Source organism: Pteronotus mesoamericanus, unplaced genomic scaffold (genome assembly GCF_021234165.1).
Source record: "Pteronotus mesoamericanus isolate MK-2021 breed Mesoamerican mustached bat unplaced genomic scaffold, CSHL_Meso_final contig_41, whole genome shotgun sequence".
Classification (NCBI taxonomy): Eukaryota; Metazoa; Chordata; class Mammalia; order Chiroptera; family Mormoopidae; genus Pteronotus; species Pteronotus mesoamericanus.
Genome location: NW_026555152.1, coordinates 10,422,799 through 10,436,911, shown reverse-complemented (window position 1 = coordinate 10,436,911; position 14,113 = coordinate 10,422,799). Strand labels below are relative to the sequence as shown.

The following is a 14,113-nucleotide window of genomic DNA, read 5'->3' as shown; positions in this document are numbered from 1 at the left end:
GCACATGCTCTCCCCTCTGCCTAGCATTCACTAGCTTCCTTCTGCACCTGGAAAATGCCCGCTCATCCTTAGAGATGTCACTCAGGTGTCACCTCCTCCAGAAAGCCTTCGCTGACTGCCCTCCCCCACCTAGAGCCTCCCTTAGTTTCTAGGGCTTGCCTGATAGTAGCATTTAAAACACATCATTATAATCACTTACCTGCCCCCCTACCATCAATAACTTTGAGAACAATAGTTTTCTTACTTGTGATACCTGGCATATCGTAGGTATCTAATAAGCATCGGATGGGTGGGTGGATTAACAAACTGACAGCAGACCAGCGGGGGAAGGGGTGAGTGGGGAACTCCATGCCACGAGCCAGCAGAGGTGGGTGTGCCCAGAGCTGCTGGGAAGAGATGAAGATGGGCTGACAGGCAGCCCCACCCCCCTCACTGCTTTAGGAAAACACTTTTCATCGAGGTGCTGAGGTGCCACCTGCCTCCCCGGCCCCAATCCCGGCGGTGACCATCTTTTCTCCTTACTCCTAGTACTTCTGCCTATTGCTGGTGATCTTCCTGGTTGAGCTGGTGGCAGGGGTCCTGGCCCACGTGTACTACCAGAGGGTGAGTGGAGGTTCCTCTTTCCGCGTTCCCCATCAGCGCTCCAGGAGGCAAGCGTGCAGAGTGATGGAGAAGCCGAGGTGGCCGCACACGGGGGCGGTCCTGTCTCCCAGGCCCCAGCATTCCTTGGCACATCTGGGTCCCGCTTCCTGTCCCAGTTCAGTAATCCTCTGCTCCATCTGTTGCTGTGGATGTCTTCATCATGGGAGCCAGGGAGGGGGAGCTTCCATGGGGAGTGGCGTGGGCCGGTGCCCCTTCTCAGGAAAGGTGGAGCTTGAGTCAGCTGTCAGACCTCCAGGGGGAAAGGCCCGGGTCGGGGGTACAGGCCAGACAGTGAAGACAGCACCAGGCCTTGTCTGCATGGACAAGGATGAAGGGGCCAGTGAGGGCCTCTCCCACTGGGTGCCCTGTGAATCAGGAGCTCAAGGTCATGGCCAGGCTGATATTTGGCTGGTAGACAGATGGCTGTGCTGGTTGTTTCAAGCCAGCACCCACAGGACTGATGAGTGCCCACAGGATGATGATTGTAAATATCTTGAACGTCATCTCATAATCAAAATGAAAATCAACAGATATGTAAAGTACCCCATGCCTAGGAGCCATGCCATGTCTCCTCCCCTAGCCTGCCTCTCAACTCTGCCCATGACACCTCTGCCCTTGTGTTAGGGCCCCAGCTTTTGCAACATCATCTCCATAACCCTGTCTTCCGTAGCTGAGGGTCTGGTTACAGCTGGCGTGGTTTTAGAGCAGGCCTGGGACCGGGATCGAGGGTGGCAGGGTTGGGGGCTCTGTGATGCCACCTTCCCTCTCCACCTTCCAGCTGGGTGATGAACTGAAGCAGCACCTGACCCGGACTTTGTCTGAGAACTACGGGCAGCCGGGAGCCGCGGAGATTACCGCCTCTGTTGACCGTCTGCAGCAGGATGTAAGCCCTTCCCGTGGGCTTGAAGGCCACGCAGGCGTGGGTTCAGTCCTGACTCTGTCCCCTCTGTCCGTGTGGCCATGCAGCCCTCGGCGAGTTACCTACCTTCTCTCAACTTCACAGGGCGTAGCATGAAATACGTGTATGTGTGTGGAAGCTCCACGGGCAGAAAAGTGCTTTCCTGAATCCTGCACTTCCCTTCCTCCTCCTCTGCCCCCCTCCACCATGGCTCCCGTGACTCTTTTCCCCAAACCCCACCCTGCTGCCTTCCCCTCTGGCTGCCCCAGGGGACTCCGGCTCCTGGCTCCTTCCACTGCTGGGGCTGCTTTCTTCTCTTTGGGGAGGGGGCTGGTGGTGACGGCTGAGGCCCCATGGCATGAACTGTAATGGGCCGAGGTATTTCAGGGAAGCCACGGGAAGAATTTGCCAGCTGTGCACCACCCAGCAGAACGCGGTGGGGCAGCAAGGTGGTCTCTTCTTTCCAAGAAGAGACCAGCAGATTCCTCCAGTGAGGCCCATGCTCCTACCAGAAGAGGAGGGAGGGCAAATAGGCCTCAGACCTGTGTGGTCCCAAATGGTAGCCACTAGCCACGCATGGCTATTCAATATACGGTTCGGCTCCTCAGTCACACGCACTAGCCTCATTTCAAGGACCCCATAGTCACACCTGGCCAGTGGTCACCCGGTTGGAGAGCACAGCCACAGGGCATTGCCGTCATCACAGAAAGTCCTATTAGACAGCTGGACCCCGGGAGCCTGATGGCTCTGTGTCTGAAGATGTGAGGCGGCTCCCCCTGCCCGCTCTGACACTGCTTCTCCCTGCCACCCCCCTACCCCCACCTATGGTCTCTGCTCCATCCTGCACCTACAGACCTGGCCTGAGGCCTTGGTCTTTCCGCAGGAACAAAGGCAGGGAGGAGAGGTAGAGGGTGGTGAGCTCTGAGCTCCAGGGGTACCTTATTTCAGCTGGGGAGGCACCTTCCCCACATCCCTGAGACTGGTGCGGCAGCTCCCAGTCAGCTCCACACATAGGGGTCTCTCGTTCCCTCCAAAGTGGCCGAGGAGACCTGTGTACACACAGGTGCACCCACACCTGTCTGCCTCTGCCCACAACCTGCTGGCCAGCCCATTTAGAGCTCCTCCCACACTTGTTGTGCTCTGAGGTTTCAAGGCCTGAATGGGAGCCCCCGGAAACCTCTGGCAAGGCGGGTCCCTGTCCCTGGGGCTCTGCCTCCTTGGATGTCCAGGAAACCGCCCCTTGTGACTGTGGCCCCACCCTGGGCTCTGTCCCCAGCATCCGCAGCACCACGCTCCTGAGGACCCACCTGCGTGCACCTCCCTGCCCCCAGGCACCAGCCTCATCTCCTTCAAGGTCTTGGGTGGGTGTTTAAGAAAGCAAACAGGTGACCTGCAGGCCAATTCTGCCTGAAAAGAGACCAGGTCCTGCTCCAAACAGAAGAGGGGAAGAGCCCCAGGGAGAGCAGAGGGGCTGGTCACTGAGTAACAGTCCTGCTCCCTGTAAGGAAGCCCCTGGAGCCGCCCCGCAGCGCCTCACCTCCAGCCTCCGCCTCTCTCTCCAGTTCAAGTGCTGCGGGAGCAACAGCTCTGCCGACTGGCAGCACAGCGCCTACATCCTGTCTCAGGAGGGTGAGGGCCGCCGGGTACCCGACAGCTGCTGCAAGACTGTGGTGGCGCGCTGCGGCCAGAGGGCCCACCCCTCCAACATCTACAAGGTGGAGGTGAGCACCCTCGCTCCAGCTTGCTATCCAGGGGCCCCCAAAAAGTAGGCTCAGGGCAGACAGATGTCGGGGGCAGGAGAGCCCACTTATTTATTGGCCAGAAATCAACAGTGCTGGGCCTTTAAAGGTCTGCACAAAGCCAAGGAGACAAGAACCTGCTACTGGAACATCATGGCCTATCCCTGAGTCACCCTAGAAGCCTGTGGGCAATTGAGAAGCTGGCGCAGTCCCTATAAGTCTCTGGCCTTTCCTCCGCCCATTGGATGCAGCGCCACAGCCAGCCCTTCCCTCTCCATCCTCACCCACCTCTGAGTCAAGGTGTGTGTGACCTGTTGTTACCTTGCAGGGAGGCTGCATCACCAAACTGGAACAGTTCCTGGCCAACCATCTCCTGCTCATGGGGGCGGTGGGCATCGGGGTAGCCTGCCTGCAGGTGAGTTAAGTAGGGGATTAGGAGAGGGGACTGTCTAGAAGAGTTCTGAATCTCTCTCCCATGGGCTGTGATCTCAACCGCTGACCCTTTGCACACCCACGCTCTGCCCTGCCCTCCACTCCCCTTCCTTTTGCAGCCCACGATGAGTCACATGGTCACTCTCTCCCCCAGAAACATAAAGGAAAATGCCTGGCCTGGGGGCCAACTTGACCTTGTAAGGAACAGAGACCTGAGACGAGTATGGGTGTGGGCTCAGGTATGTGCATGCACCCTCTGTGTGTGCACGTGCGGGTGAGTGTGCAGCCTGCTGAGGTATGTGTGGGGCCATCGGTGTGTCTGCATGCATCGTGGCAGGGTTGCATGCAGGGATATCTGTTTGGGTGTGCTTGTGCATGTGGTATGAGTGTATGCATAACATGCAAGCATTCCTCTGTGTGTGCGCGCACACCTGTGGATAGGTGCACCCAGCTCTCTGCTCTGAGCTTGAGCCATGCCCTTGGCTCTAGTTCGCCACTCCACCCCTCTCCCAGCCACTTTCCCAGAAGTGAGTGTTACTCTCTTGGGTCACTCTAGTCAAGGGTCAAGAGGAAAGGAGTCAGGAAGGACACTCCCAGGAGCAGGAGCAGATACAGCGAACAAGGGCCCTGCCTGCCCACCTTGCCTGACACTCCTGCTTCAGCCTAGCAGGTTCTGGAAGGAGATCAGTCCTGCCCCGCCCTTCCCGCAGCCAGTACTATGAGCACTGTCTAGGGAAGGGGGAAGACCAGTGGCTGCACGACAGAGACCCGGGTCCAATCCTGCCTCTGCTTCTGTGTGACCTTGAGCAGTTCTTTCCCTGCCCCCTTGACATCACCCACAAAACGTGGATCATTTCCCCAACCACAAAAATGCCAGATACGAACAAGGTGATACGTACAACACCAGCAGCACCTGGCAGGGGTGAAGTTCTCCGTAACTGGACACTCTGTAGACTTAAGAGTGGCTCAGAACCTTTCTCCTGTTGGACCCCACAGCCTGAGACCAGGGCCCAGCAAGTAGCAGTGTACTCCCATTTTACAGACCAGAAAGTTGAGGCCCAGAGAGATGACTTCCGAGGGTCTCATTCTGAATTGGCACCCAGGACTTCTGGGTCCTTTGCTTTCCCAAACTCCCTCCTCCAGCACAGTTCTGTGGACCAAGGCTCAGGAGCAGTGAGTGGTGGCCAGCCCAGGGAGCCTCGGCATAGGGCCCCTTCCAGACCTCTGCTGCCGGCCCGCGTCCATCTGGGTGCCAGGAGCCTAGCCTGTGGGGCTCTACCCCCTGGAGGGAAACCGGATAACCTAGGGCTGCTTTTTGCACCTTGGAGCCTTAGTTCCTCCTTTGTGATGTGGGGCTAATGATACTTAGTTTCGTGACCAGTAAGGATCAGCAATATGCACATCAACCACATGGCTCACTGCAGGGCAGATAGCAGGTGTTCAGGAAGTGGTCCCCACCACTATTTTATCACTTCCATGTGGCACATTATATCTCCAAAGAGCTCTGGTCGTTTTCTGGCCAGACGCACCAGCCCCTTCGCCCCCACTCAGGAGCAGGCCCAGGGAGCCCAGGTGACACGAACCAGACTTGTGCTTCCCCAGGGTAGGCCTTCAGCCCCACAGACTGAACCCTGAGCAATTGCTGGTGGGGTCTGGGGAAGGGGCTGCTCCACATCAGGCTCCTGAATCAGCTGAGGTTTCTGTAAACCTGCTCTCTACCTCAGGGATTGAGGGCGCCTGCCCTGCATGAGCGCTGACCAGCCCAGGACCATACTCTCCGTCCATTTCTTTCTGACATCTCTGGCCTGGAGAGCCTGTAGAAGCTGAAGACCAGGGCAACGAAGCCAAGGGCAGTGAGGGAGGAACTACCAAGGGCCCGAGCCTAAGGTCAGGGTGGCCCCTGCGCACCCGTAGGGGTGATGTCGAGGCGGCCGAGTTGTCTGGCAGGGGTGCCTGCCGGCCAGCAGGTACCTCCTGTCCGCTCACACCCCCACCGTGAAGTCTCGGTCCAGCTCACTGTGGAATTGCTCCCAGTGTCCCCCAGAGAGAGTGTCTCCTGGCCTCCACCACGGGCCCCAGCCCCTTCCTGGTTTCTCCCCTCCGGGCCTCAGAGGAGGCTGGCCCTGCAGCAGCCAAGCGTCGGGTCACAGCTCCCTCTGCCGGCCAGCACTGGAACTAAGCTGCCCAAGTCCAGGTCAGCTGCCAGCCTTGAAGAAGGGCTCACGCCCTTCGGTGCCCCCTTGGGTGGGAGGAACGAGAGAAAGAGGAAGAGGAGGAAGGAGGAAGGAGGAAAATGAAGAGCAAGTGAAGGCGGGAGAATAAAGGTCCTCTGTAGTGTAGAGACAGGAAGGTGAGACGGGGACTCGCTTTCGGGCTCACAGTCATCCTCTCGCCGGAGCACGCACCAGCCCTCCCCACGCATGCCCAGCCTGGCACCTCGAAGATCCTCAAGGCTCAGGATAGACAAGGCCAAGATAGTGGCATAATGTCTCCCCGGTTCCCAGAACTGGAGGAAATCTAGCCTAAAGTCAGAGGTTTTCCTATTGATAGAGGGGAACTTGAGGCTCAGAAAGGGATGTAACCGTACCCCAGGCCACACAGCTCCCAATAGAAGTTAACCCACTCCCACCCAACATCCCCACACTGCAGGATGGAAACATGTTGCAGAGCCCAGAAAACTGTCTCACAAAGGCAGTGAGATTGGAATCTGCAGGGCATGAAGGGAAACCAGAGGTCATTTTGGAATGGCTTCCGGGGACTTCGCGGCCCTTCCTTGATGCCCTTGATGACAGCTGCGTGCTGGCTCAAAAACCTCAGTAGAAGCTGAAAGCATGCTGGCTTCTCTGTTAAAAAGCCCCGCGTGTGCCAAGTGCTACATCCAGAGGGGGCACCGTACCCCATGGAGGCCGGGTACAGGCAGCCATCTCCCGCTCCTGCAGTCTACTTGCGTGTTTTCTCTGTTCGCCGTGGTGCGGGCCGCTTGAGCCTCTGCGCTGATTTCTGCATGTCCCCTGTCAGGAAGGAGAGGCTGCCACTCATTCAGGGATCTGAATGGGGGATGGGGGGTGTGCGTGCACATGAGTGTGTACATGTGCACACACACTGATGAGTGCATCCGTTACCCTTCTACACTGCATGCACAGGGGCAGTGTGAGTGGGAGAGTATGTGTGTGTGTGTGTACAGACATTGATGAGATTCTGGCTCGCACACCTCCACCCTCATTGAGACATCCCTGGGAGGCACCCTGGGAACACAAGTATCATACGAGGGCGCACATGCTAGGAGCTCATCTCTTCCGATCTTCTCCCGACATGAGGTGTGCACCGTAGGAGGTGTAGCCACAAGTCTGTGCTGGTGCACCTGATCCCTCTGGCTTCCCCCTTAGCAAGGATCATAAAGATCCAGGTAACCCCACCAGGCACGCCACTAAACTGTGGTGGGGAGGGGGACAGGGAAGAGGGCATGAGGCACGATGCCTGTGTGGAATGGCTGTGCCAGCCGCCTGCTTAAAGCCAGTGGAAGACAGGATAACCTCTTCAGCCGCCTTTCGGCTTGCGACTCTGAGTAACCGAGGTAGATTAGCTCTGCTCTTACACCAAGTCTGAAGTCTGAAAGCTGTGTTCACAGGGCCCCACCATCCTGCCATGTTAGGATGGAGAGGAGGGAGGAAGGGGAAGAAGAAGGGGACAGCTTTCACTAACTCTTAAGCTAGCCTTGCAAAGAGAAACCAAGGGCCTGCCAGCCTGTAGGAATCTTCCCAGCCTGCCCTCCTCCTATGGGTCACAGTAGCTACTGAAAAGGACGGGGCATTGTTCCTGCCCCTGGGGAAATGCACTGCGCCCGCGGGCACAGGACAGCCTCGGGGCTGCGCTGACAGCGCCCCCTCCGGCAGGCCCCAGCGGCCTCAGCATCAGGGGCGCAATCGCAGTCGTGCGCCTCCTTGGTCTAACACATCTTCATCTTGTCCTCAGTGCCCCTTGGCTGGGAGGAAGGAAGAAGGAGGCAAATGAAGAGCAAATGAGGCGGGGGATGGGGGAATAAAGGTCCTCGGTGGTGCGGGGACAGGAAAGTGACAGCAGGAGAAAGTGACCGCCCAGCACGGCCCTGCAGTAGGCGGGGCGCTCTGGCCCCTTCTTGTCTGGCGAGTGAGTGTGGCAGAGAGGCTGTCAGGCTGGCTGCTAGGGCCTGGTTTGGCGGCACATTCCAAGCTGATTTGTGGGATAAGCCAGGGAGAGCTCTGGGTGCTCCTCTCGGAGCCTCGGCTTCCCCAGTGCTCCTGCACATCGGCCAAAATCATCGAAGGCAGTGGGTTCTGCTCTGGAGTCGAGCAGCAGGGTGCAGACAGGCTCCTGGAGAAAGGCTGCTCGGGCAGAGAGCGATCAGGCTGTCCCTGGAGAAGCTCTGGACTGCAGACCAGCAGCTCAAACCAAGCGCTCGTTTGCTCGTTAGCCATGCAGAACCTCGGCGCTCACCCAGAACGAGGTAATTCATCCCCATTAACGTGTGAGAAATACTGCTCTTGGATAGCAGTTCTCAGAGTGTGTTCCCCTCGCAGGTGGCCCCAGCGTCACTGGGCACTTGTTGCAATTGCAGAATCCCAGCGGCCCCACTCCTGAGTGGGAACCTGGCCTTGTCAGGGTCTCCAGGCGTGCACCCCCTATGAGAAGCTGCGCCCTGGGGCACTGCGCAGCCCTAACGCAGTGGGACCCTGACCTCTCTGCCCCTCTATTCTCTCCACGCGGCAGACCTGCGGAATGGTTCTCACCTGCTGCTTGCACCGGAGGCTCCAGCTGCATTTTCACTAATGGCCAACCGTGTCCCCCTCTGACTGCCTCTCACAAGGACAGGAGCCCAGATCCCATCTGCCAGACCTGTGGCATCAGCTTCAGCTCACCTAGGAACTCCCAGAAATTCCCTCGATGCTCACCACCTTCGGACCCACTAAGTGCCCAAGACCACGGCCCCTCCGGTTCCCACCCCAACCGGGACCCTCAGCTCCTTCCTCCACTCCTGAGTGCTCAGTGTCAGAACCCCAAGGCAGGGAACTCTTTCTGCCAAACAACAGCCAAAGCCCTCACCAAGCAGGAAGCTCCCACGAACCACAGGAAGGTGAAAGAGAGTTGGACTCTGCTCCCTCCCAGCTCCTGAACCTACAGCGAAGGGCTATAACCTTGACCCCCCTGGACCTGGCATTCAGCGTGACCCCTGCCAGTGCCACAGCCCTCCTCTCACCTCTGCCCTGGCTTTGGGTGTGTTGCTCTTGCCTCTCAGAAATGCATCAGCGTGGGGCAGTCAGGGTTGTCTCTGCCCCCAGAAGTCCTAGGTCTTTGATCTGCCCACGCTGAAGCCTTCTCAAGGGAAAGGAGTTTCCTGAGGGTCCGGGAGTGGAGAGACTGAGGTGAGGCAGCTGGGGGCGGGGTCTTGGGCAGTGGCAGGCCTAAGGGCGAGCAAGGCAGCGGGGTGGGCTACACGAGCACACGCTGCACCAGGACCCTGCGCCGCCTCAAGGCCTTCCCCTGGGGAGGACGGATGCCCTGGGAGACGAGGCCCCAGGCCCCAGCCTCCAGTGGCCTGCCCCTCGGGAATCTCCTGTCTTTGGTCTGATTCTCAGGAATGCCAGGATTTTAAACCTTCGGCTCTTAATGTAGGTGGGTGTCAAACTCCCAATTAGACCAAATCACAGACCCTGCAAAGTTGGGGCCACTGAGAAGGTAAAGCTGCAAGTAGAGGGGTGCTCTGCCCTGCACCTCGCTTGTCCTGGGTCCATGCTCCCTGGCCATGAGGCCACCCACATGCAGCCTCCAGGGACCTCACTCTGCCCCCCAGAGTGAGCACAGTCCCTCCTTTTGTTTCTGTCTCACATCTCTGAATGAGGCAGCGAATCTTCAGGAAGAACCTTCCCAGATACTAAGGGAGAACAGAAAGCAAGTCCTAGAAAATACAGTGTGTAGGTGCTGGCAGCTTTCCAAAGAACAGGTGTCAACTGCTAAGACAGCTCTGCGGACCCCTTCAAATAGCTGTGACAAGTGGGCAACTCTGTCGGGGAAAATTCGCACCAGCTTTCGCACCTCCCAGGTCCTGTGCTCCCCTCCTGGGGACACTCTTATGTCCCCCTCATGAGAGGTGGTCCCTTGTTGTGCTGAAACCAAGGCCAAGAAAGGTCACGCCTTGCCTCCGCACTCATTCTAGTCCTCAGTCTCATGAGCTCAGCTCCTGCTGGGTTGGGTCAGTCCTGGGTGAAGGACGCTGTCTCTCCCATGCACAGGTGACTGCTGTCCCCCAATGCAGCCCTCAATTGAGCAGAAACTGCACACCCTCAGAACAGGGATGGCCCCATGCACAGAGGAGGGCCCGCTTCCCAGGGCAGATTGCCTCCCCGCCTTGGGGACCCTCCAGGGGCTGTGGGGACTCTGGCTGCCTTAGAGCCTTCACCTAGAGGACCTTGGGGAGGTGAACACGAATTTGTTAGAAGGGAGACCAGACTGCAGCAAGGACAAGGGAAACGGTGGTGTGATCGTCGTTGCTGCCCCCCCCCGACCCCCGCCAACCTCCCAGGATTCATGCAGATAAATAAAAAATGACGAGGACTCCCAAGCTCTTTGCAGGGCCAGACGTCAGGACGACAAGTCTCAGCAAATGAGGGCTGAGAAGGAGAGAGCCGTGCTCTTCCTGACGAGGGGCCCAAGGGGGCGACAATGGGGGGGGCTGTGGCCCTGTTACATGCCTGCCCCTGGTGGGGTCCCTTCCTTCTTTACTGAGGTCACCCAGGCCTGTGGAGATGGGGGTGGGGGGATGGGCGGGTATCACTTGCACAGCTTCGTCACCGGGGGAGACCAGGAGAGCCCGGTTTTCTGCCCCAGCCTCCTGTACTGCACTAGGCCGGCCTGGCAGAGGGCAGGTGAGCTGTGGTTCCAGTGCTGGGCAGCGTCTTGTCCTGAGTGCCACTGGGGGGATGGCGGGCTGGTCCAAGCTGAGAGAGAGAGAACAGCGCAGAACCTTTTGGGACTCTGACCTCCTTGTTCATGCCGACAGCCTGGGAAATGAAACAACATTGGAGGAACAGAGGCTCAGGACAGGGCCAGTTCCCCGTGGGCGGGCCAAAGGCTGGCGTCCACAGCTGCGGTGCTGTTCCCTGCAGGGGGCGGCGGTCCTGCCCGTGAGCAAACAGATCTGTGCCCAGGCTCCCAAGCCCCTGCTTGGAGGCTGTCACAGTCCCGAGTGCCTTGGAGAGCGCGGGGCATGCCCGCCGAAAGCCAGCACGGTCCTGTGTGGGCCCCAGGCCCCGGCACACCAGGGCGCAGAGAAGAAGCCAGCGCTGCAGAGGTCTGGCCCACAGCAGGTGCTGGAACATCAAACAGCCAAGGTCACCACACCTTCCCCCTGAACTCACCAAGCTGTCCTTCCCTCCCTCAGCCCGTGGGGGCAGCCAGCCTGAGAGGGAGAGAGAGTGGCACATCCCCCAACTCCCTGGATGACACGTGTTTGGGGACACAGGAATGTAACTCAGCCTTTGGGGAGGGGGCCATCCTTCTCTTTCTCCCTTCCCCCTCCCCAGCTCCAGGAGCTCCTGGGGCATAGCCATATGGGGGTGGCGTCCAGGACCTTGTGTTTACAGAAGGCCTACTGTGCACTTAGAATGTGTCCATCACGTATATAGCTCATCTCATAGTGATTGCGATAATGGGGTATATTCCCCCAATCTACAGAAGAGGAAATGAAGGTCCACAGAAGTTGGGAGACTTGCTTGGCAGTCAGTAGCAGCGGCGGTTGTCATGCCGCCCCCTCTCCCCAGGGCCCCTCAGTTCTCTGTAAGAAACCGTCAGGCTGACATTGAAGAGCCACCTGTCCCTCAAGGGGCGCCGTGAAGGAGCAGCAGCCTCACAGCCCCTCCCTGGTGGGACAGAACCCTCCATATGCCTGCCCCGCCCCGCAACCCCATGCGCTGGAGCCCTGCACATTTGCAGCTGGAAGGGAAGTCTGGCTCCTTCAGGCTGACAGCTGGACCCTCCTGGCGAAGTGTCTCAGGCAACGAGCAGGCGCCCGGAGCCATTGCCCATGGGAGCGCCTGGCCTGTCACCACCGGTGCCCGTGCAGATGCCAACGCCAAAGCGAGGGCAGACCTCCCTCCGCAGCGAGAATTCAAAAGGATGTGAAATCTCATGTCTGTGTGCACACCAACGTTTTGGGGGCACGGAGGGCTGGCAAGGGAGCAGGACATGCCTCTCCAAGCCCCATGGGGTCTCCTGCGCTCACAGAGCCGCCCTGGGCAGGGAGGCGGTGCCCTGGGGGGGGTGAAACTGCCCCCTTCTGCCTCCCCCCACCCAACTGCCGATGCCGGCGCTCTGGGCGGGCTCAGGTTGTGAGCTGCCTCGGGCGGAGGCCCTCATCAGGCCACACACCCTGTGCCTGGCCATAGGCCTGGCCCTGGCCATGTGCCCCCAGGACACTCACACCCCACAGCCAGTTTTGGTCTTAGAATCTGCTGCTCCGGGTCCAACTCCAGGGTCTCGAGGTAGAGGATGTGACTTAAAACAGTTCCTTTCACCACCATCCCCATCCTCCTCTCAGCCTTGAAAACGTTCTCCATTTACTGGACTCTTTGGGCCTGGGACAGAAATGGAGAAGGGGAAGTGGCTTGACTGGCTAAGGCCAACCCCCATATTTTGTGTCACTGCTGGATGGCTCTTACATCCACCAACGATGCTGGCAATGAAGTGTCTCCACCTGCAAGTTCTCAAACTTGAGCCTGCAGGAGGGTCGCTGGGGGGGCTTTTTTAGCTCAGACTGCTGCCCCTCTCCCTCCCCGCCAGAGGCGTAGGGCCAAGGATTTGTGTTTCTAGAAAGTTCCTAGGTGATGTGGATGCTACTGGCCCTGGAAGCACACTTCGAGAGCCACTGCTTTAGGCCACAGCGCTAAGGACACGTGGCCACTTTCCTTTGTAGTTCACAGCCCCCGGGGTTCAAAAATCCCTCAGGCTGTCTAGCTTGGGTGCCACTCTGTGAGACGGTGGGATGAAACAGGGCCTCTACGGGCAGTTCGCCGCCAGCCAGGGCGGTGCCTCTGCCGCTGTGCATCCCCCAGCACCTGCCCTGCCCTCTCTGTCTGGGACTTCGAGTGGGACTCAGAGTGGGTCTGTGGCCCTGGCTGGGAGAGAGGTGCCTGGGTCCCCTGCCCAGAGAGAACAGGTTTCCAGTCCAGCCTCTCTTCCCACCACCTCCTGCCCCACTCCTTTCTCGCCACCCCCATATTCTCTGTCAGCACAACGCTCAGCCCTGGGCTCCATCCCTCGGCCTCCCATGTGCCCTCTTCCCTCCTGCGGAGGCACCATGGACACCCAGTGCTAGTGCCACATGTATGTCCAGGTGGCCCAATATTACTGAGGCCAGATGGGCTCCTGGAACCAGCTTCCCTGGACATGGTTGTCACAATATTCTGCAGGCAGAGAAGTTGCCTCAACCTGTCACGTAGAGAAACCACCCTAGTTGTAAACAAGCCCCCTCCTTGCACCCTCCCTAGGTGCAAGTCTTAGGACTACCTTCTGTTGTTGTTTTACCTCCTCTGCAGGGAAATGCCAGGCCATCAGCTCATCAGACGTGTTGTGACTCAACCCTCCACGCTGAGACAGAGGCCAGTCATGGGGACAGGGAGAGAAGCGGGGAGGGGAGCCCTGACCACCGACCAGACTAGTTAGGGGCCTGCTTGCCCTTCTCCTGTCAGCTCCCAGGCCTGCTGTTGGCACTGACCTCACCTTCCCATGAGTGCCATTAGCTCCTGGCAGCAAGTAAGAGCCAGGCTCGAACGCCCGTGTCAGTGTTGGGTTCCTCTTAAAGCTCCCTGCCTTTGCTCGGCCGGCGTTCCCACACGGCCAGTCGTGATGGCGGCCCAGCCTCCATTAAAGAGTCTGGGGTTTGCTTGTCCTGCGGTGGGTAACCCCCTGCTGGCCGCGGCCGAGGCAGGGTGTGCGGGGAGGTCAGCAGCGAGGGGCGCTCGGGCCGGCCATCAGGCTCCCAGCCAAGCATTTCTAGCTGAGACAACCTTCTACTGCTCCTTAGAGCCACAGGCCGTCTCACCCCAGAGTGCTAGCATCTCCCCAGCTGGACACTAATTGGTCTTCACTCCCAAACCAGAGGGAGGCATTTTTCATCCCAATGCAAATAGACTTCAACCTCAGGATTCAGAGGAGCTGAGCGCACCAGGTTGCCCAGTCAGGAGCTAAAAGGAAGTAAACGCTCTAACATAAAGGACTCATTCTATTTCATTCACTGCTCTGTTCAGGAAACTTGCTTGAGATGGGGTGGGGTCAATGAGGGAGCCCGAAGACCACCTGGGAAAGCTGGACGCTGGGAATCCCACGAGGGAGGGACTCAGGGTAAGGTGGGGGTGGGGGTGCAGGCTGGGAG

General features: G+C 58.7%; 1 protein-coding gene across 1 annotated transcript in view; it reads left to right on the top strand.

The window, feature by feature from the left end:
• Positions 1–8,550, top strand: part of TSPAN11 (tetraspanin 11) — a 35,332-nt gene extending 26,782 nt beyond the window's left edge. The window contains exons 3-7 of the mRNA XM_054577086.1: positions 529–603; positions 1,421–1,525; positions 3,103–3,261; positions 3,608–3,694; positions 8,458–8,550. Coding sequence (XP_054433061.1) covers positions 529–603; positions 1,421–1,525; positions 3,103–3,261; positions 3,608–3,694; positions 8,458–8,517 — 486 coding nt within the window. The 3' untranslated portion in view covers positions 8,518–8,550. The remainder of the gene's footprint in view (positions 1–528; positions 604–1,420; positions 1,526–3,102; positions 3,262–3,607; positions 3,695–8,457) is intronic.
• The last annotated feature ends 5,563 nt before the right edge of the window (positions 8,551–14,113 follow it).